This window comes from Macrosteles quadrilineatus, unplaced genomic scaffold (assembly GCF_028750875.1).
Source record: "Macrosteles quadrilineatus isolate MER2022 unplaced genomic scaffold, UCM_ALF_1.0 Scaffold_5__1_contigs__length_97177068, whole genome shotgun sequence".
NCBI classification, from domain to species: Eukaryota; Metazoa; Arthropoda; class Insecta; order Hemiptera; family Cicadellidae; genus Macrosteles; species Macrosteles quadrilineatus.
The window spans coordinates 93,281,886-93,305,837 of record NW_026542598.1 but is presented as its reverse complement, the minus strand read 5'-3'; the positions used below and the strand labels follow the sequence as shown (position 1 = coordinate 93,305,837).

At 35.8% G+C, this 23,952-nt stretch overlaps 1 protein-coding gene across 6 annotated transcripts in view; it reads right to left on the bottom strand.

The window, feature by feature from the left end:
* The window catches only part of LOC128993997 (uncharacterized), a 59,933-nt gene that overhangs the window by 30,483 nt on the left and 5,498 nt on the right, over positions 1-23,952 (bottom strand). For 2 of the 6 annotated variants that reach the window (XM_054418180.1, XM_054418179.1), the window contains exons 2-5: positions 12,942-12,974; positions 6,267-6,353; positions 2,287-2,373; positions 654-740 (exon numbers count right to left, since the gene is read on the bottom strand). In XM_054418180.1, coding sequence (XP_054274155.1) covers positions 654-740; positions 2,287-2,373; positions 6,267-6,353; positions 12,942-12,974 — 294 coding nt within the window. Of the gene's footprint in view, positions 1-653; positions 741-2,286; positions 2,374-6,266; positions 6,354-12,941; positions 13,186-23,952 lie in introns of those variants that run through there. The other 4 variants (XM_054418183.1, XM_054418178.1, XM_054418182.1 and 1 more) reach the window with 4 other exon arrangements.

Below are 23,952 nucleotides of genomic sequence, written 5' to 3'. Positions count from 1 at the left end.
TCTACCTTAACATAAATACCAAGTTTCATAAAGATTGGTTGAAAAAAATTCAAATATGAAAATGTTTATGTAAAACATACAATATGTTATTAACACCAATTTTATTTTAGAATTATTAGTGTTAGGTTAGGCTAATTAATAGTTAAAAATCAGACAGACATAAGGCGAGTTATAGACCTATCTCCAAGCATAACATATTTTGGAATTTTCCTTAAAACTAACTTTTTGTATCTATCAGATGAGTCGAAGGCAAATTCAGTGGTGAAATGTAAAAGCGAGAGAATAGATGGAAACTAAGTGTAGGTCGCAGCACGCAGCACTGTACTATATGAAGTCAAATTGTAATATTAGTTGGGTAGGCAGCCCTGGCCGCCTTTCCATACAGGTGGCCGCTTTTTAGTATCGTGGCCACCACCCCCTGCTCAATTCAAGCGTAATGGCCGCCTAAACATGATGGTCTGGAACTATATACATATATATACATACATATATACAAATTTTAACGAATGGTGTTTTTGGCCTCTGGGGACATCAAAATGGAAAAAAAGGAGACGGTCCCGGGCCTAGGTCCTGCCGTGCCACCTACGGTAATAACTACTTCCCTACAGGGAAATTCGCTAAAACCAGTTCACACTGAAAAACAAAACACTTACTTTAGGCCTATTCTTTGAGCTGGAACCGGGTTTGGTGTCCAGAGTGGAACCGGGTTTGGTGTCCAGAGTGCCCAGACCGCGCTCTCCCTTGTAAAGAAAAATAAAAGAATACTCTTTTTGTAAGGAAAAATAAAAATAACCTTTTTGTAAAGAAAAATAAAAATTCTTTACTTATTTCTTTTGTAGGGAAATATAAATACTTTATTTCCTTACTTAATTGATCATTCCATCAAGTAAAATCACCTCACACCTTTATGTAATACAATTTAGGTATTTCATACAGGTGTGAGTATTATAAAAAGTTGCCCCCTGGTGGGGTTTTAATGAATTTAATCTATATTTTAATTGAACTACTGAGGACATACAATTACAGAGCAGTGCACAGTGGAATTAAAGATGTTAAGTGGGCCCTGTAATTAAATATCCCAGAAGTCCGATTTATGGACCGGGAGAGGTCTGATATGTCCTCCTGAAAGGACCTTCAATGATCTTAAATATAACACTTCTTAAAATGTATTAAAATGTGTACCAAACACTCTGAATGCAAAATATACTCTTTGTTGGAATTCTATTAAAATATGGCAATGATTCTGTAGTATTGAAATGATAATACCAAACACTGATTGAACCAATATGTAATAATTTATGTATTGATTGACAATTTATTGATATTGTATTTTATTGCAATTGTTCGGTTAGGCCGATTACCTTGACAAAGATCAACACAGGAGAATTAATAAGATTGTTGAAAGAATAAGCTTCGTATATTGTCACTGAAACATCTACAAATGTTACAAATATCAAAGATAATTCAAGGTTTTTTTTGCTCTTTTGACACTTCTATTGAACAAGGGGAGCGTATTGATTGTGATTTTTTGACCTTCTTTTGTGTTCTGAGATACTGATAGCAGAGCCTCGGGAACCTAGGTTTGATTTATTCAGTCTATTTTTATGCTATCAGGCTTCCCAAATTAGAGTATTTATTAACAACTGGCCAGTCAACTTTAATATGCAAAAGGGGCTATTCGTAGTTCTGTGTATAACACACTTTATTGCTCAGTGGCAAACTGGGCCAAATCGACTACTGAGTCGATTGTTTTAATTTAGGTTAATAAAATGACTTTTATGGTGTTAATGGAAGCCTATCCTTATAGCCTGTATTTGAAACCTACCCTTCAACCGGGACAATGCTTTGATTCAAAACCGAATTGATACACAATCAAACACTCTCAGAGATCTCTATGTATTTTAGAAGTGATTTACATCCAAATATTTAAATAAGAACAAATTGTAACAGTTTTACGAAGTTTTTATTAAAATTGTAATATTAGTTGGGTAGGCAGCCCTGGCCGCCTTTCCATACAGGTGGCCGCTTTTTAGTATCGTGGCCACCACCCCCTGCTCAATTCAAGCGTAATGGCCGCCTAAACATGATGGTCTGGAACTATATACATATATATACATACATATATACAAATTTTAACGAATGGTGTTTTTGGCCTCTGGGGACATCAAAATGGAAAAAAAGGAGACGGTCCCGGGCCTAGGTCCTGCCGTGCCACCTACGGTAATAACTACTTCCCTACAGGGAAATTCGCTAAAACCAGTTCACACTGAAAAACAAAACACTTACTTTAGGCCTATTCTTTGAGCTGGAACCGGGTTTGGTGTCCAGAGTGGAACCGGGTTTGGTGTCCAGAGTGCCCAGACCGCGCTCTCCCTTGTAAAGAAAAATAAAAGAATACTCTTTTTGTAAGGAAAAATAAAAATAACCTTTTTGTAAAGAAAAATAAAAATTCTTTACTTATTTCTTTTGTAGGGAAATATAAATACTTTATTTCCTTACTTAATTGATCATTCCATCAAGTAAAATCACCTCACACCTTTATGTAATACAATTTAGGTATTTCATACAGGTGTGAGTATTATAAAAAGTTGCCCCCTGGTGGGGTTTTAATGAATTTAATCTATATTTTAATTGAACTACTGAGGACATACAATTACAGAGCAGTGCACAGTGGAATTAAAGATGTTAAGTGGGCCCTGTAATTAAATATCCCAGAAGTCCGATTTATGGACCGGGAGAGGTCTGATATGTCCTCCTGAAAGGACCTTCAATGATCTTAAATATAACACTTCTTAAAATGTATTAAAATGTGTACCAAACACTCTGAATGCAAAATATACTCTTTGTTGGAATTCTATTAAAATATGGCAATGATTCTGTAGTATTGAAATGATAATACCAAACACTGATTGAACCAATATGTAATAATTTATGTATTGATTGACAATTTATTGATATTGTATTTTATTGCAATTGTTCGGTTAGGCCGATTACCTTGACAAAGATCAACACAGGAGAATTAATAAGATTGTTGAAAGAATAAGCTTCGTATATTGTCACTGAAACATCTACAAATGTTACAAATATCAAAGATAATTCAAGGTTTTTTTTTTTGCTCTATTGACACTTCTATTGAACAAGGGGAGCGTATTGATTGTGATTTTTTGACCTTCTTTTGTGTTCTGAGATACTGATAGCAGAGCCTCGGGAACCTAGGTTTGATTTATTCAGTCTATTTTTAGGCTATCAGGCTTCCCAAATTAGAGTATTTATTAACAACTGGCCAGTCAACTTTAATATGCAAAAGGGGCTATTCGTAGTTCTGTGTATAACACACTTTATTGCTCAGTGGCAAACTGGGCCAAATCGACTACTGAGTCGATTGTTTTAATTTAGGTTAATAAAATGACTTTTATGGCGTTAATGGAAGCCTATCCTTATAGCCTGTATTTGAAACCTACCCTTCAACCGGGACAATGCTTTGATTCAAAACCGAATTGATACACAATCAAACACTCTCAGCACAATTAGCAGCACAATATTCCCTAGAAAACAAATACACAAAGCGACTTGGTCATCTCCAGATGGAAGAACTGCGAATCAAATCGACCATGTGCTAATAGACATCAGACATGCTAGTAGCATTATGAATGTGCGAACAGTACGAGGAGCAGAATTTGGGACCGACCATTATTTAGTACTTGTTAATCTAAGACAAAGAATAGCGTTAAAAAGGAAGAAAACGTCAAAAAAGGAAATCTTAGACACAGAGAAATTGAAGTTACCACAAGTACAAAAGGAATTCAGGATTAAGCTAGAAAATAGGTTTGAAGTACTGACCGGTGAAATCGCAGAACCACCTATAACAGAACCAAATCTTGTCCAAAAACAATGAAAGAGAATTCAAGGAGAGGTTAACAATACACTTAAAGAAGTATGTGGTAAGAAAAAGAAGACTAAGAAAAATCCATGGTTCTCGGACGAGTGCCAAACTTTGGTAAACAGAAGAAGAGAAATCAAGATCAAATGGATTGCAAGCAGGAGAGCTGACAATGAAGAAGAGAAAAGGAAATCAGAGCAGCTTAGAGCAGAATACTGTGAAATTAACAGAAATACAAAACAAATGCTTAGAGCATGTAAAAGAAACTTTCTGAAGCAAAAACTGACCAAAGCAGAAAACGACAGAACCACGAACAACAACAGGGATTTTTATAGAACAATTAGATTTTTCAAAAGTGGTTTCTCTGCAAGAACCTATGGAGTTAAAAATAAAAGTGGAAATGTAGTAGTAGATAAAGAATCAGGCATTAAAGTATGGAAAGACTATTTTGAAGAACTTCTAAACTGTGATGGACCGACAATTAGAGACATAGAAGAAAATCTAAGCTACCACAATGTTGAACCAAATGTTTTACCACCCTCAGAACAGGAAGTAGAAGAAGCAATTAGGTTACTCAAATGCAATAAAGCCCCTGGAGAGGACGGAATCACAACGGAAGTAATTAGAAGTGGTGGAAAAGTCCTAATCAAAGAAATTCATAGCCTTTTAACAAATGTATGGAATTATGAAATAATACCAGAGGAGTGGGCAGAAGCGATAATAATCCCATTACATAAGAAAGGTGACAAACAGTCTTGTTCAAACTACAGAGGTATCTCACTTCTAAACACAGTATATAAAATATTCTCAAAAATTCTATTAATGAGACTAAATCCGTACACAGAATCAATAATTGAGGATCAACAAGCCGGCTTTATGAAAGGTAGATCGACAGTAGACCAAATATTTTTGCTTAAACAGGGAATTTCAAAATATTATGAATATAATAAGAGTTTTTATGGGATATTTATTGACTTCAAGAAAGCTTACGACAGCATTGATCGAATTACCTTATATAGGAAAATGGAAAAACATGGCATACCTAAAAAGTTAATAAATTTGACAAGATTATGTGTTGACGAATCAAAAGCGAAAGTAAAGGTAGATGGAGAAATGTCGGAGAGCTTTAGTATAAATACAGGAGTGAGACAAGGGGACGGGATTTCCCCCACTCTTTTCAACATAGCGATTGAAGAAGCTCTACAAAAAGTAAAAAATCTAAAGAGGGGCCTAAAATTGGGTGTGGACTTAAATGTCATGGCCTTTGCAGATGATGTGGTGATATTGGCTGAAAAGTCGGAGGATTTGTGTTTTCTAGCCGACAAGTTTATTCAAGAATGTAAAAAAGTGGGTTTGGAACTAAGCGAGGAAAAGACCAAAATAATAAAGTTTGGACGACATCCCATCAATAGAGGCACCAATTTCAATATAGCCAACTATTTAATTGAACCAGTAGAAAGCTTTAAATACTTAGGAGTTACTGTAAATAGCTTTAACATAGAAGATACAGAAATATTAAGTAAATTAGCAAATGCCAATAAATGTTTAGGTGCATGTATGAAGCTCCTGTCATCAAAACTCCTATCATCTGATACAAAAATAAGAATATATAAAACCATTATTCAACCAGTATTATTGTATGGAAGCGAGACCTGGGTCCTATCCAAGAGAAATGAAGGACGCTTGATTGTTTTTGAAAACAAGGTCCTAAGAAAAATATTCGGCCCAGTAAACGAAGAAGGAGAATGGCGGATTAGAAAAAACAGAGAGCTACGAGCGTTATACCAGGACCCTGATATAATAGCTTTGATAAAGGCAAAAAGATTAGGTTGGCTAGGTCATGTATTGCGAAGGGAAGAAGGAACAAGACTGAAGGAAGTATTTTGTGCTGTACCAACTGGAAAGCGACCACTGGGTAGACCAAAAATGAGATGGTATGACCAAGTTAAGAGAGATGTGAGTCAGTGTGGAGGGACAGTGGAGTTGGCAACGGACAGAGAAGCGTGGAAGAGGCTGATCTACGAGGCGAAGAATCGACTGCGATTTGTAGCGCCCCAGCAGTAAGTAAGTAAGTAAGTAGTTGGGTAGGCAGCCCTGGCCGCCTTTCCATACAGGTGGCCGCTTTTTAGTATCGTGGCCACCACCGTCTGCTCAATTCAAGCGTAATGGCCGCCTAAACATGATGGTCTGGAACTATATATATATATATATATACATACATATATACAAATTTTAACGAATGGTGTTTTTGGCCTCTGGGGACATCAAAATGGAAAAAAAGGAGACGGTCCCGGGCCTAGGTCCTGCCGTGCCACCTACGGTAATAACTACTTCCCTACAGGGAAATTCGCTAAAACCAGTTCACACTGAAAAACAAAACACTTACTTTAGGCCTATTCTTTGAGCTGGAACCGGGTTTGGTGTCCAGAGTGGAACCGGGTTTGGTGTCCAGAGTGCCCAGACCGCGCTCTCCCTTGTAAAGAAAAATAAAAGAATACTCTTTTTGTAAATAAAAATAAAAATAACCTTTTTGTAAAGAAAAATAAAAATTCTTTACTTATTTCTTTTGTAAGAAAATATAAATACTTTATTTCCTTACTTAATTGATCATTCCATCAAGTAAAATCACCTCACACCTTTATGTAATACAATTTAGTACAGGTAAAATAGTACAAAAATACTCCATATAAACAACAAAATTTGTACATTCATGAAATTTCACCTTTGAGTTACTAATAATATGATAAATGAAGATCCGATGAGTCCCCAAAATTTTGGGCGTCCTAAGGCCCTTTTTGGGGCCCTTTTGGTTCCGAAGGGCCCTTGTTCCTGAATAATTTTTTTTTTTACGTTTAAGGTCGAGTGAGGTGTGGTTTTCGATGGTTTTAGTTATTTTAAATCGATTGGGACTAGTTTTAAGTGTATTAAACCACTCCATACAGGGTGTTTCGAAATATTATTTTTTTACGATATTTAAACATTTATTCATAAAGTGATAAAATACGTTACCTCCATGCTCTATATAAAAGGGGATTATTGAAAATAACTGTAATTAATTCTTTACTATATAAGAGGGCAAGATTACAATGATTAAGAAAAAATATTAAATACCCCCGTCACAGCAAACCTGCAGATTAAGCGAATTTTCATTTGCCCAATTTTCAATTAAATCTACAATAGCATCGAGATTAATGAATACTTAGGTTTGCTGCTAAGAGGAGGCTAATGAAGTGTGTTTATAGTAAAATATTAATTACCTAGTATAAAACAAATAAATTTGACAAGTTTTATTTAGGCATATCTATAAACAAACAAACAAAATCATTTTACACTATTCTCCTTAAGAATAACATGGAATTTTAAATTTACAATTTTTGAACTTTATTCGTAACTAATACACTTACAAAACACGTTAATATACTAAATTATTTGTTTTCTTTAAGCTCTTTAAAATGCTCTAGAGAAAAATTGGGAAACTTTGTCTTTTGAGGGTCAAAGATTACAAATTTGTATCACATAAAACCCTGTTCCATGGACCGATTATGCCGGTTTCGTTAAAATTGAACCTAAATAACTCGAGTTTTCATGTTTATGGACACGTATATAACATGGATATATTATATTATATATATGTATATAAACACATATATAATATTTTGAGTGGATGGTGCTTTAGGCTTCTGGGGGCATCGAAATGAAAACGTAAATCGGTTTTGGGTCTATGTTTTCCCATAAGACCTTCTTCGGTAATAGCTTATCTCCTATATGGCGTGTTTACTAAAAGGGGATGGATTAAGTTTTACACGTTAACATAATAACATAGGTTACTAAGCAAAAATTTCAACTTTTAAGGTGGTGAGAATAATCTTTCAACGTGATTTCTTATGCAAATCTATTAAGACCAATTTCAAATTGATATGTATTTTTCTTAGGTAGGCTAGCTATTTAAGTTATTTTTTTATATATATTTTTTATTTATTTGGAAAATCTCAAAAATCTTACATTTCATAAACAAAGCTTGCTGCAAAAGCCAGGAAAAATTGGCTTGTCTGCAGCTCATAAACTCAGATAAACTTGTTCTAGATAATAATGAACTTTGTCCCTTGGTCAGTCTTCTCCATATTACACTCTGGTTTTCCTTGTTTCTTGTCAAGATCTGCTATTTGTTGTTTTGACTTATTCTCTACCTTTCTATATAAGACTAGCTTGCTTTAAAAACAACTTGAAACTATTATCTTAAATATATAACAATAAATAATATGCATTAAATACTTCTCAACTTTAACAATAATATAATGAATTATTTTTTATAACAATACAACAATACACTAGTGGCTTGTAGGGGCAATAGCCCCTATATATATTCTATTAATTATTTTGTACAAATTATTAGTCTCATTGGTCACCCTACCTTGAATTACCGTTTAACATTTTTGTATATTATACCGGTAATATGTTTAATAGTTATTACATACCTGCATAATGCATTTTTATGTCTGCTCTGTTTAAAATTAAAATTCCAAGGGACTGTTCATGCGAGGTGTTTATAATACCTATAAACTTTCTAATCATAATACAACTAAAGAGCATTTTCCATAATAATTGTCATGTCTATTAATTAATTATGTATAAATTTCTTTGAATATAGACAAATTCACTTAGATAAAACACATAGAGATAATGTCATCCTCCAAATTTAAAATGCTAATTCTATAACAAAATCTCTCTGTAAACAAAATTTGTTGTATAGTATCCATTTTGGTCGATTCTTTGGTCTTTATTTGGTTCTAGTACTATTTTATCATCATCTGACCGCTTTACCCATCTAAAAGCAACATAAAGTTGACCATGAGTAAACACTGGGGTTTTTGAAATAAATGCCAACTTTTGTGAAGGTTTGGCCTTGCGCTTTATCCTATACTCTAATACGAGCAAAGTTTGCTTGTATGTATGCTTGCTTGCTTGCTTGCTTGCTTGCATGCAGAAAAATCTCGAAAACGGCTCCGACGATTTTCTTCAAATCTTGTAAATAGTTTATTTTTGGCCTAAAAACGAGTTTCATGCAGTTAGAACTGCCAACAAAAATCTAATTACGTAGAAAAACGAAACTGAAAGTCACATTTTTTTAACATTAGTCTTATGGGTTGCTAAGTAACCATGTTGGTTGAATTAAATAACAAGGAAAAAGTAAACAAAAGACTTGAAGTTGTAGCATGTGTTCATAGTAAGCCAACTACCCACAGTATACTACCAAATTACAAATACAGTACAAAAGGGAAAGCATATCACTTGTTACTATTGAGCAAAGATTATACTGAAGATTGCTCAACGCATTGTAGGCCAAGTAAAGGCAAGCAGTACGAATTGTGGGATCTGTTTATGACTATTAGATTAAGGTTATCTGCGATCCTAAAATGCTATAGGAAGGGAAGGAAACAGGTCTGCGACGTAGGAAGTGGTGAAGGAACTGAAGGAAGTAGTCAAGGCGAGTAGTCCGGAGTGTGGGAACTGTTTATGACGATTAGATTAAGGTATCTGCAATCCTATAATGGTATGGGAAGGGAGGAAAACAGGTCCGCGACGTAGGAAGTGGTGGAGGAAGTACTAAAGGCGAGTAGTCTGTAGTGTGGGAACTGTTTATGACGATTAGATTAAGGTATCTGCAATCCTGAAATGCTTTTGGGAGGGAATAAAACAGGTCTGTGACGTAGGAAGTGGTGAAGGAAGTAGTCAAGGTGAGCTGTGCGGAGTTTGGGATCTGTTTATGACGATTAGATTAAGGTATCTGGAATCCTAAAATGCTATGGGAAGGGAGTAAAACAGGTCCGCTGCGTAGGAAGTGGCGAAGGAAGTAGTAAGGCTAGCAGTGCAGAGTGTGGGAACTGTCTTTGGCAATTACATTAATGTATCTGCAATCCTAACATGCAATGGGAAGGGAGAGAAACATTTCCACGACGTAGGGAGTGCTGTAGGATGTAGTAAAGGCGAGCAGTGTGGATTTTGGGAATGGATTTATGTATCTGCAATACTAAGACTACTTTCATAATAAACTAATGATTTTCCCCGAGCAAAGCTCGGTCCCCAGGTACTTTAGGAAGCTAATCGCAATGGGAATTGAATCATTGTAAACTTCAACGGCATATTAGGATCCGTAGATTGTTTTATTTTTTTCATGACAAATATGTTCCCTTTGCCTACTCCAGTAATTACTTCTAACTTCACACTTTTTTCAGACATACCTAAAAAAACAATCGTATTCCATTAACTAATCCAGACCCTTAAAATTGGGAAAAAGTCTAGTTTTAGCTTTATAATAGTATACAGTTACTGTATACATATTACTGTACATATTACATCATGGTGGAAGGAAAAAACATAGGTGTGCTATTCCCGTCATTACAATCAGGTGATCTTTTGTTTGCAATCTGAGTGACGTCAGAATATGATGGGAATATCACACCTATGTTTTTCCTTCCACCATGATATTACATATTATTATGTTATTATTTATTATTATGTTATGATATTACATAGTCTGTGGCTTTAAATAAAGTTAAACCACATGTTATAAAGTAAACAAAGCAGACATGAACTAGATTCCCATGCTATTTAAATGGGAATTATTTTATTCCGTAACAACCTTTTGGTGCAATATTAAGAAAAATGAATAATTTTCCCCAAAATTTCATGCCCAGACCTTTAAAATGAGACCTCTCCCAGTTTTCCACGGCCTTCCGTTCGCCCACAATTTCATTGTAAAATTTTGGGCTTACGGAATTAGATATATAGCCTAGATAACTAAATAAATAATTAAATAATTTATAATAACAACAATATTAAACCAGTTTTAATGGATTCCTTGAGATGACAATACTAAAATAAATAACGTGCATTAAATGATTTTAACTTTAACAATAATATAATAAGAAAGTAATGTAATAAACAATGTTTAAATGGATTTATTGAGATAACAATGCTTAAGCCTAGATTTCAAGACTCTAAAACTAGTTATATTTTCTATTTCAGTTGGCAATCTATTAAAAAACGTTTATATTAAAAATTAAAACAATTGTATTTGTATAAAACCTTACATTACATATTAAAATGAAGTACTTAAACTAAAGCTATTTATCTACAATTTCCGTAGTATCTCTCTTTACAATTTCATCATCACAATAATTATTCTCAGACGACTCATTAACAATTTTACTACTTTTAGCAACTTGTCCATATTTACTGATTTTGTCCAAGTTGGTGTTCAAGCAGGATTCCCCTTTACAAACCTTGCATATTGCAGAACAGGCAACACCAATCAGGAACAATGTGGTGCAAAAACACCTTTCATACATACTGACGTTTGCAACTTGTATCTTAAGTTCCTCAAACTTATTTTCAATCGATACAAGTACGGTTATCTTTTGTGGTTATGACGACCAGGACAGCACTAAGACATCAGAGCAGCATTGTCAGTACAAGCATTTTTGTCCTGAACAATGGGAAAGAGGTTTATGGGGTAAAAATTGGGTTTTCTTATTTACTTTACCCTCAAAACACATCAAGTTTCCCAATTTTTCTCTAGAACATTTGAAATAGCTTAAAAACAAATAATTTAGTATATTAACGTGTTTTTGTATGGTTATTAGTTACAGATAAGAATACTAAAATTGTAAATTTAAAATTCCCCTGTTATTCTTATGTAGAATAGTGTAAAATGATTTTGTTTGTTTGTTAATAGATATATTTTGATCAAACTTGTCAAATTTATTTGTTTTATACTAGGCTATTAATATTTTACTATAAACACACTTAATTAGCCTCCTTGTAGCAGCAAACCTAGATAATCGTTAAACGCAATGCTATTTAAGATTTAATTGAAAATCAAGTAAGTAAAACGGGAATTCGCTTGGTCTGCAGGTTTGCTGTGACGGGGGTATTTAATATTTTCTCTTACTCCTTGTGATCCTTTCCCCTTACGTAGTAAAGAATTACAATTATTTTCAATAATCCCCTTTTATATAGGGCATGGAGGTAACTAATTTTATTACTTTATGAATAAATGTTTAAATATCGTCAAAAGTAATAATATTTCGAAACACCCTGTATGGAGTGGTTTAATACAGTTAAAACTAGTCCCAATCGATTTAAAATGACTAAAACCATCGAAAACGACACCTCACTCGACCTTAAACGTAAAAAAAAAATATTCAGGGACAAGGGCCCTTCGGAACAAAAAGGGCCTTAGGACGCTCAAAATTTTGGGGACTCATCGGATCTTAATTTCTCATATTATTAGTAACTCACAGGTGAAATTTCAATAATGTACAAATTTTGTTGTTTATAAAACCCTATTTTACCTGTACTAAATTTAGGTATTTCATACAGGTGTGAGTATTAATTTGTTCTTATTTAAATATTTGGATGTAAATCACTTCTAAAATACATAGAGATCTTTGAGAGTGTTTGATTATGTATCAATTCGGTTTTGAATCAGAGCATTGTCCCGGTTGAAGGGTAGGTTTCAAATACAGGCTATAAGGATAGGCTTCTATTAACGCCATAAAAGTCATTTTATTAACCTAAATTAAAACAATCAACTCAGTAGTCGATTTGGCCCAGTTTGCCACTGAGCGATAAAGTGTGTTATACACAGAACTACGAATAGCCCCTTTTGCATATTAAAGTCGACTGGCCAGTTGTTAATAAATACTCTAATTTGGGAAGCCTGATAGCCTAAAAATAGACTGAATAAATCAAACCTAGGTTCCCGAGGCTCTGCTACCAGTATCTCAGAACACAAAAGAAGCTTTGAGAATTATATTAAATCTAGAAGACAAAGTATCAGTGAAAAATAAATTTTCTGAGCTTAATATTTTGACAGTTTATGAGTAATTTAAATCTAGTAAGTTGATTAATGGATTATTTCAATTAATTTTTAAATAGCTTTGAGAGAGCTTTGATGTAGTTTACCATAAGATTAGGTATCATTATTTTACTTTACTGTGACACTATTTATGTATCCCTATATATACAAGATAAATAAATAAATTTGACTTTGACCTACCTTTTTAAAGAACTCTAATAAGCGAGGCCACATCTGAAACAGACATTATAGATTAAACATAATCCCTTTAAGTTTAAGTGAATTTCCCATATAGGGAATAAGCTATTACCTTTTACCTTAGGTCTCATGGCAAGACCTGGATCCGGGACCAATCTTCATTTTTTTTCTTTGAGGTCCCCAGAGGCCAAAAACACCATCTGTTCAAATTCCTATATCTTATTAATATTATAAATGTGAAAGTTTGTGTGTTTGTTTTTTTATTTTTTTTTTTAAGTTCAATCACGCATAAACCACTGGACGAATTGGGCTGAAATTTGGCATGATGATAGCTTAAATTCCCGATTAACATAGCCTATAGGCATATTCTTATCTCAAGAATCCTTTCGGGCTCCGCCCCAGTGGCTCTGTAATTCCCCATGTTAACCTTATGAGTATTCATATTTAAAGGGAATTAAAGAATTTAGTCAGCTGTTTCAACTAAAAAAGTTGGTTCTATGATATGGAAAAGCATTAAAAAGCTATAAGATTTACCAACAGGGTGCAGCACTATATTTTTTTTGCATTTATGAAAACAGCTAATTTGAACTAAGCAGCAACAAAAAACTGTGATTCGCAATGAGAACTGTCAAAGTAGGATTGTTTACAGTTATGTTTATGTTTTTCATTTCATCAATAATTTGTGATATTTTGCGAATTGTTGATAATTTATTTTTCTCTATTGTTTAGGTGAAGTGGCAGAGCATTATGGCTATGGTAGATGTGTAATACTATAGAATACTGTACATTTAAAAAAGCAAATTTTATCAAACTGTGTCCTCCCTTATTGCAAACGCAAAGCTTGAGTATAACTGCAATAAGCATTTTATACTTATATTCCAACCCCGTACGAAGGACGGGTACTCTGCTAGTAAGGTAATACATTGAAAAAATAACAAACAAATAGGTAAGTACAGCTGAGGTATTTTTAACATTAGGAATAAGGAAAGTTCCCTTTAGAAAGGAATTACGACCTAGGCCCGCCGCACATTGGAGCGAGGCGAGGTGCAGGCGGGAGCGAAGACTTTTTCGTGTCACCGCACATTGAAGCGAGGCGGACAGAGGTTTCCTAGCTTTGGTCCTACTTTCGCGAATAGAGGATGATTGTTTTGACCTTATCTGATTCTGATTGTGAGTTTAATAATTTAGTTTTACTCTATTCGCTATCTTAAAACCCAAAAATGTTTTTGGAAATGTTATTACATAAAAAAATCAATACATGGAGAGTATGTTTTAACTACTGAACTTCCAGACCGGTCTTTTAGAGAATGTTTACATGTGAACAAACAACAGTTTGATGTTATCCATAATTTTATTTAAAGTGGCATTAGCAAAAAGGAATGCAATGCTCAACAACATATAGCCATCTGAATAAAATGCTCCATTACTATATCTTTCACTCACAAAATTCTAGAAAACCAACGCAGGCGCGAGTGAGGTGCAGGAAAACTGTATTTCAACTTCAACGCCGCGGAGGCCTGACAGAGGCTGCAGCTGTGCTGCGCGCAGCCTCTGCTCAATGTGCGGTGCTCCATTTAAACACGTGTATTACAGAATCATCCGCGCCTCGCCTGTACCTCGCCTCGCCCCAATGTGCGGTGGGCTTAAAGGGCAATTTATAAATAATGGATAGTTTTGGGCAAGGTTTCTCATCATTGACTGGGACGGGTTGTGTCGTCCTGTAATTCAGCTACTAGGAGGTCACGAATTGTGGATATTTATAGGCATGCACTTCCACTATAAACTGTAGGTCCCTTAGTTGCCATTAGCTGTATGGGCTATTAATTAACTAACAGCTGTGTCTAAGGAATGCCGGCCTTAGTCACTAACAAGACTACAAGATCGCGCCACTCATCCTACACTCATCTCCCTTCATACTTGGTGTTATATATTCCAAGAATCTATCTTTTTAGCGAATTTCCCATATAGGGAATAAGCTATTACCGTAGGTCTCATGGTAAGACTTGGACCAGGGACTGATTTACTTTTTTATTTTGATGTCCCTAGAAGCCAAAAACACCATCCGTTCAAATTCATATATATATATATATATATTTATATATACATATATATATTTGTCCGTTAGCGCGATAACTCGAGCAAAAATGATCCGATTTTGATCAAATTTGGTACATACGTGTAAACCTACGTTAATTCGAACGAGTTTGCGAACCAGCATGATCGGACCATGGGAACGGGGTTTTATGGGGGGATTTATGGGGTTAAAATTGGGTTTTCTTATTTTTGACCCTGAAAACATAAAATTTCCCAAATTTTCTCTAGACCTTCTTGAAGAGCTTAAAAAAACAAATAATTTAGTATATTGAAGAGTTTTTTTAAGGTTATTAGTTATGGAGAAAATTGTAAATTAAAAATTCCCATGTTATTCTTATGGACAATAAGTAAACTGTTGTAGTTTGCTTGTTTATGGATATATTTTGATTAAATATGGCAAATCTATTCATGTTATACTAAGCTATTAATTTTTACTAAAAAACACCCTTTATTACCCTCCCTATAGGCAGCAAACCTAGGTAATCGTAAAACCTAATGTTATTTGAATAGATTTATTATTTAGCCTATATAGATTCGTAAAACCAAAAGTAACAATCAGCTGATGTTATAAATACCTTCTCCTACAGTCGGTTGACAAAGTTAGCTTCCTTGCACTGATGATTATAGTACAGAAAACTGCTAATTGCTGCATTTACTTACTTTGTCGCACTGTTTATACATTGTCGCACGGTTTATACTTTGGTGCACTCCATTTTTCCAACTAAACAACACAAAACAGCGTGGTTTTATTATGCACAAATCCGTACGTACGCTTGGAAATCAGACAGGTAGAAATTGAGATAAGATTTGTTTTTGCTTTCATAGGCTATGATACGTAAATATAACCAAAAATTACACGATTCTACGCAAAGAATAGACAAAACTGTAATTAGCGAATTTCCCATATGGGGTTAGCTATTACTGTAGGTCTCATAGTGAGACATGGACCTGGGACCGATTTACTTTTTTGTTTTGTTGACCCCAGATGCCAAAAACACCATCCATTCAAATTCAATTCTATGCAAGATAACTGAGCAAAAATTATACGATTTTGATGAAATTTTGTACAAACGTGTCAACTAACATTTATTGAAACGAGTTCGCAAACCAGCATGATCGGACCATTCTCTAAAATGTTTTAGATAATAATTGAAAAATGTTATGTCAAAAATGGGAAAACCCAATTTTTACCCCATAAAACCCTCTATAAACCAGACCTAGTTACAATGTACTTTTCCTGAGGGAAACAGTAGCCCTAATTGACAATGTACCAAGATAGCTCAGACAACAATGGTCGGGTGGAATTCCTTGGTCTGCGATAAGGGTGACCACTAGGCTAAAAACCTGGACTAACTGGAGTAGGTCTGGCTCATTCATGGGCAACTGTGAAGAAGTCACCAAACAATACCGCACTAATCACTACCAGACCAAAGCTACTCTTTCCATTTCAGGGGTTATTTACTTACTTCACAACTTCGGCTTTATCGTCACTAAACAATAATTAATTCAGTATAAAATGACTAAAACAATGTGAGTGACACAGCAACGCTAACAACCTAATTAACAGTAGTTTACTCAAAACATGATAATTCAAAATGAAAATTTAAGTAGCCTAAGTTTACAAGTTAGTAACTAAACACTTAGTAGATGGTCTGCTTATCACTAAGCAATGTGCCAGTTTTACCACCTTCCGGTATTTATAATTTATTGAACTTTTCAGTGGCAATGTGATGGGTGATCGTGAATAAATTATTTTCCAAGTACAAAATAAACAAAGGCTCATGATAGCTGGTACTATTATTTTTAAGGTACTGAGATAAGTGTGTGCACTCTTATTCATTTTGTGAACTGAATTTGGCAGGTTTCTTAAGTTAACCATAAGAGAAGTAAAGATAGGCCTACAGAGGAAACATGCTTATGGAACAACTGTGTCCTTTTTACTCTGGAATCGTGAGGAGGAAATCCACTAGTACCGAGCCACGAAGAGCCCGAACGGTTATTGTTTGAAGTAGCAGTTGTAGCGCACAGGCGTGAGCGCCACAGGGTGAGCGCTGTGGTATGTGATGGTGAGGTGAGAATGGGGAGCGGAAGGGGACGACCAATAGAATTTTCACTAGACACAAGCGACTGGTGCTAGACGCGACTTAAGTGTACCTACCATTGAGTATTTCCTCTGTACCTTTTCTTTTTTCTGTGAGTTACAGTACCATAAAATTATAACTAACCACCACAATCAGCCTGGAGTAACCCAGTTTCTGTTGAGTAGGCTATTCACAGCTAACATCTAACGTACTGGCCACATGCATTCAACTTTGCACGCTAAATCTTGTAGTCTAGATTTGTTTTGCCTCAGAACTATCCGCAGTACTATCCTGATAATTAGACCAATTTGTCTATACCAAGGCAGAAATGTGGTCGGATTCCACTATAAACTGTAGGTTAGGTCCCTTAGTTGCCATTAGTTGTATGGGCTATTAATTAACAGCTGTGTCTAAGGATATGTCGGCCTTAGTCACTAACAAGACTAAAAGATTGTGCCACTCATCCTACACTCATCTCCATTCATACTTGGCTTAAAATACCTACTTTGTACAGTATGGTCGCCATTTCATTGAAAAGTATTAAAGTATTGGAGAAATAATTAGCACATAAATACAGCACAAAATAATGGACATCAAAGTCACTCAAAATATATTACTATACACATTACGACACTTGTCCAGAGCCATTAAAGGATTTAAATATTATTCCTGAAGCAACCAGAATCGAACTAGGCCTATTATATCATGATAATATGGGTACGGTCACATTTTTATTCAAAAATAATTGAGGGATAACGATTGTTCTCATAATCCTTATATACCTTACCCTATTCAAAATGATCAGATACTTGTCACTCACCACTAGCGGTCTCTACCAACTCACGACTATAAGTCCAATGTTTCGATTACAATGCATGAATCACACACACTTCTTGCACACACGCATAAGCTGGGTCATGGGGTGTAGCTCGCTCTGCCGCTGCCAATCACCTACCTCAACAACAGACTCACAGACGGATAACTTATGTAAGAATGACTTAGCCTAAACAACACCCAGGGAAAATGGCTTGTTAAACATTAAATATCTTGTTTTAATTAGCATGAGACTTAAAAGAGTTTAAGGAACGAATAAATATAGATTAATTGTATTCACACCTGCAAACGACTGGTACTTAGATCGAATCCTATCGGTGTCACTAACTTTATGTCATTTGTTCAGAATGCCATTTCTACTTAACAATACGTCTTTGTTAGAATTTGAGGCATTTATAATTTTATTTTATGAACAGAATTTAAACTTTATTAGATTTTTTCACTATCAGCAAATTTGGTTAGTTAGGTTAGGTTATGACAGTAACTGCTGGTCGCCTAATCCACGTCCGGTTACTGGACATGTATCCTCTGCCTTCCCTAAAACTCTCAAATGTTGTAAACAGAGATAATTTAGCCTATAAATACCAAAAACAACCTTGGTTTACACTATTTAATAGCCTATATCATAATATAAAATTAAACTTAAAATACATACATTCGTTCCATTTTAAGACCTCTCACAGCCCCGACATATATGGAATGACTACTGTCATCCTAAAGCACACTATAAACATTGTTGCCATACCTCTTTGCCAGGTCCTGAACTCCTGCCTAAGTGCCGGAATATTTCCTAGAATCCTAAGGGTGTCTAGAACTGTCCCCATTTACAAAAAAGGTGATCCAGCAAGTGTACAGAGCTATAGACCTATATCTATTATACCAACTTTCGCTAAGGTCTTTGAAACCGCCATTAAATTCCAGCTAGTCTCCTATCTTGAACGCAATAACCTGCTGTCTAGTCTGCAACACGGCTTCCGTAAAGACAGATCAACTGTCACTGCCGTCTCTGAGCTCATACATCGCGTTCAACAAGCCTTTGAGGATACCAACACTGTTGCCTTGACATTATGTGACTTGAGCAAGGCATTCGATTGCGTCTCACATGACATTCTCCTTGCTAAATTAAATAAATATGGGCTGTGCGGTGCAGTTTACGACACCTTTGTCACATATTTGGGGAACCGACAGCAGATCGTCTCAATAGCCGGAGCTAAGTCCCGAGCTCTCAATGTTCCTCACGGGGTGCCTCAGGGGTCAGTTGTGGGACCTGTCCTCTTTCTGATAGCCATAAATGACCTTGAACTAGGTGGCAATGCACTCAGGTTTGCTGATGACACTACCCTAATTTCTGTTGGTGACAATCCAGGAACGGCTTCAGAAAGAGCTGAAGTGATGTTTAGGGCAGCAAAAGATTGGTTTGAGACAAACAAACTAAAACTCAACCAAGACAAGACACAAAAAATCTTGTGTTCACTTCAGTCAAACTTGGCTCAGGACGTTGATACGGTAAATCTACTGGGCTTTACGATCGACCCGAAGCTGAGTTGGAAAGATCATGTGGATAACGTGGCAAAGAAATTATCAAGGGTTACACATCTTCTCAGGAAACTAACAAGACTAGTTGATAGGGCTTATCTAGTTGTGGTTTACCACGCATTATTTCATAGTCACGTCACTTACGGTCTTCAGCTATGGGGTCATGCATCCAATGTCTCCAGAATCCTTAAACTGCAGAAGAAAGCTCTGAGAATCATGACTGGCAGTGGGCGACAGGAGCATTGCAAGCCTATTTTTGTTGACTTGGGCATACTTACCATACACAGCAACTACATCCTTCAATGTGTCAGCTACGTACACTCCAATGTGCATACCTTCACCACCAGGCAGCAGGTGCATGCGCACAACACCAGGCGCAAAGACCACATTGATGTGCCCTATTGCAGGCTCAGTAGGACAAAGGATGCTTTCCCGGTCATGGCCCTCAGACTGACCAATAAGTTGCCGGTTGCAGTTAGGGACTTAAACAAAAACCAGTTTCAAGCCAGGTTAAAGTGTAACGGTCGTATTCCTCTTGGAATACCTACTGTTACTTTGGGTGACGTAGCTCAGGAATGAAACTCAGCACTCGTTTACAAAACCCAACTTTATTAATTACTCAAAACAACACAAAGAACACAAAGCTCAACTAACAATCAAAAAGGTAGAGTAGACTGGAACTGTATAAATGAGTTAGGAACTTAAAACCCAATTTGGAAAAGACTCTAAACCCCAATTTTGAAAACCCTTAACATTTTCTTACCTGGACCCAAGGCCAAGGGCCTTGGGCTCCAGCTCCCCCAGCAGGACCCCGTCCTCAGGTGCACCACACAAACACTACACACCAAAACTGACCCCTTGATCAAGTGCACTGGCCTACTTAAAGCAACAGCCTTCAGTAGGTCAGCACAACAAGTTGTTGTTTAACAACACTACCAGCCTACTCACACAACATTGCCAAACACTTCCTCTTTACAATATTTGACCCTCCTATTACATCCCCCCATTTCCTCCAGACGATGTCCCCAGCGTCTCAACTACATAGATACATCCACTCAGAGAGAGAAAAAAAATTAATAACAAAAACTGATTAAAATCTTTTAAAATTGTACCTAAACAAAATCAAAATAAGGTTTAGGAGGGGAAGAACTGACCAACTGTTTGCTGACCTCCTCAGCAGTTGCGTTGATAAAGCCTCCTCGAACAGTCGTTGGTCTTCAGATGTTTGACCACAGCCATGTCTTCTGCGATGTCTCCCACTTCGGTGTCTATAGTCTGTAGTCCATCCAGCGTTCCTTGACAGCATTGATGATGAATCGACTTTGGTTGACAATGATGTTGGACTGATTTTGCCATTGATTGAGTGTACAGCAGCCTGAAGTTCTCCTCTTCTTAAAAGCCCTTGCCCCAGCTGCGTTTCCCCAGTTTTCATTGAGTTTGACAAAGTCTCTTCCTCCGATCACAATGTTGAAGATAACAGGGCAAATCATGAAGTTCTTGTAGCCTTGTCTACAGTTGGTCAGTGGGAATGGGTAAATAGGAAGCCTATACAAACATATAACTCACAACAAATACAACATATAATTTATAAAAAAACCCTAGACTTTTAAAGAAATTCTCAAACTCACATTAAGAACAAAACAAAACAACCAAAATTGAAACAAAAATTATTGAAACTAAAGGAAGTGTTTGGAATGTGTTACCTTAACAAATCATTGGCCTCTATGATTAAACAACAAAACATTATAAATAATTTCAGATTGATTTACTTTAAATTCTTCAAATATAACCTTTTTCAAAGCATTTAAAACAATAAATGATGGAACAGTCTTTCATTTCTAGTATAATTTAATTTAATTCTGAATAAACAAAAATATTCAATTTGTCTCCCATTTAAGTCCCTGATAATTAAAAATCTAAACAACAAAATATATCTTAATAAAATATTCTTTTAATACATAATCCGTCTTTGTCTTTAAATTTTGTGAGACTATTAAATTCACTAAAGGACACTATTGCAACATTTAAAACATTATTTCCCAATACAGTTATTTTCGGGGAGTCATGCGATTTATCTCTTACCTAACAAAACAAAATCATCTCCCGAATCAAATTCAATTTCCCTTAGTATCTTTAAAAACACAACTAAAATTTATTACTATAAAAAATAATAGTTAAATAAACATTTCAAATCACTCCCTACTTTGCTTTGGTGTTAAAACAAGTGAAACATTTTACTTCAGTAGGCTACATTTTTAAATCACATACTTCAAAAACTTAAAAAGCAATACATAAATTCAGAAAATGAACTTGAAAAATTGCATGTGTAATTCTCTGATAAAAATTCAAAAACATGATTGCTGAAAAAAAAAAATGATTTGGGCCCAAATCGTTACAAACTAACCCGTAAGCAAAACCAATTTCCCTTTTAAAATTTCTCCAACAATCTATCACCTGTAAAAACAAAAATTTGTTCCCAAAATAAAACATTCATGCATTGCTGATTTCCCAAAGCAAACTCTAGAGCATCAGTATTAAAAGGTAAACAGTGTAACACAACACGGTCAGCACTCAGCAAGGTCAGGTCACAGAGAGGCCATTTACACCACACTCAGCATTCCTCAGCCTACAAACATGCTGACTTCTCTCACCGCAACTTTGCTCGTGCTATACTCTGAAATATCAACATGAACACCTACTCTAATCATTAACAGTATTAACCATTTGTAAAAATCCACATCTGAAAAAAAATATATTACTATCAAATTAAAGTTTAAGCTCAAATATATTTCTAAAACAGTACACCATAATACACTATAAATAATTAACTATCCCTCAAACTACTTCTACAAAATATAATATATTGATCCATTATTCACTGCATCTACCGCGCATAAAGAGCTGAAACAGACTAGTTTGACAACATGTGTCTGCCACATTATTCGCACAATATACACTTTAGAGTGTAGAAATAGCAGGTCTGCAACCACAGAATCACATCTTCGAGAAACCTGGGAACTACAAGATCCCAGATTCAACACAAATTTAACCAGGCAAATACACACACTTGTGCACAGCAACAACATCTGAAACACACATTACACATGTGCACCCAGCACAGGACCAATAAAAACCTTGTACAGCTAGCACATAGCATGAAGCACAAAAATACCTCGTGCACTCAGCACATAACACAAATTCACCTTGTGCTCCCAGCACGTAACAAATAAAAACCCTGTGCATCCAGCACAACTCATAATACCTCGTGCATCCAGCACGTAACGCAATAACTCTCGTGCTTCCAAACACGACACACAATAAACTCAAGGAACACATATCACGTGCAACCCGCACATGACGCATAGAACACTCATGTAACCAAACACGAACACATATCGAACTCACGTGCAACCCGCACATGACCATAGAACACTCGTGTAACCCACACGAACACATATCGAACTCACGTGCAACCCGCACATGACGCTTAGAACACTCGTGTAACCCAACACGAACACATATCGAACTCACGTGCAACCCGCACATAACATAGAACACTCGTGCAACCCGCACATAACATATAAACTCTAACATATAACACTGGAAAACTTCACCTTAACGACATTCCAGCCCTTCACTGCTGTCCCAAAACACACTGAACTCCCAAAAAAACTGATTAAAAACTGCACCAAAGTGGTGATTACAAATAATAAAAAAAAAATATATTCAAAAACCAAATTTTTCTTCACTAAAAGAACCCAAAAAAAAAATTAAAGCCAATTATTTTGCCCAAGAGGTACCAAGATCGAAGTTTTGTAAAAAATTACAAAACTCCCGGCACTTCCATCACCTTGTACCCGGCGCCTCCACCACCTTGTAACGGTCGTATTCCTCTTGGAATACCTACTGTTACTTTGGGTGACGTAGCTCAGGAATGAAACTCAGCACTCGTTTACAAAACCCAACTTTATTAATTACTCAAAACAACACAAAGAACACAAAGCTCAACTAACAATCAAAAAGGTAGAGTAGACTGGAACTGTATAAATGAGTTAGGAACTTAAAACCCAATTTGGAAAAGACTCTAAACCCCAATTTTGAAAACCCTTAACATTTTCTTACCTGGACCCAAGGCCAAGGGCCTTGGGCTCCAGCTCCCCCAGCAGGACCCCGTCCTCAGGTGCACCACACAAACACTACACACCAAAACTGACCCCTTGATCAAGTGCACTGGCCTACTTAAAGCAACAGCCTTCAGTAGGTCAGCACAACAAGTTGTTGTTTAACAACACTACCAGCCTACTCACACAACATTGCCAAACACTTCCTCTTTACAATATTTGACCCTCCTATTACAAAAGTGTTGGCTAAAAGCTAGGCCATATTACTCGCTTAAGGAGTTCTTTGAGGACGACCTCACGGGACTTTAAATCCACCGCCATTAAGTTTATTAATCCGACTTAATGGAA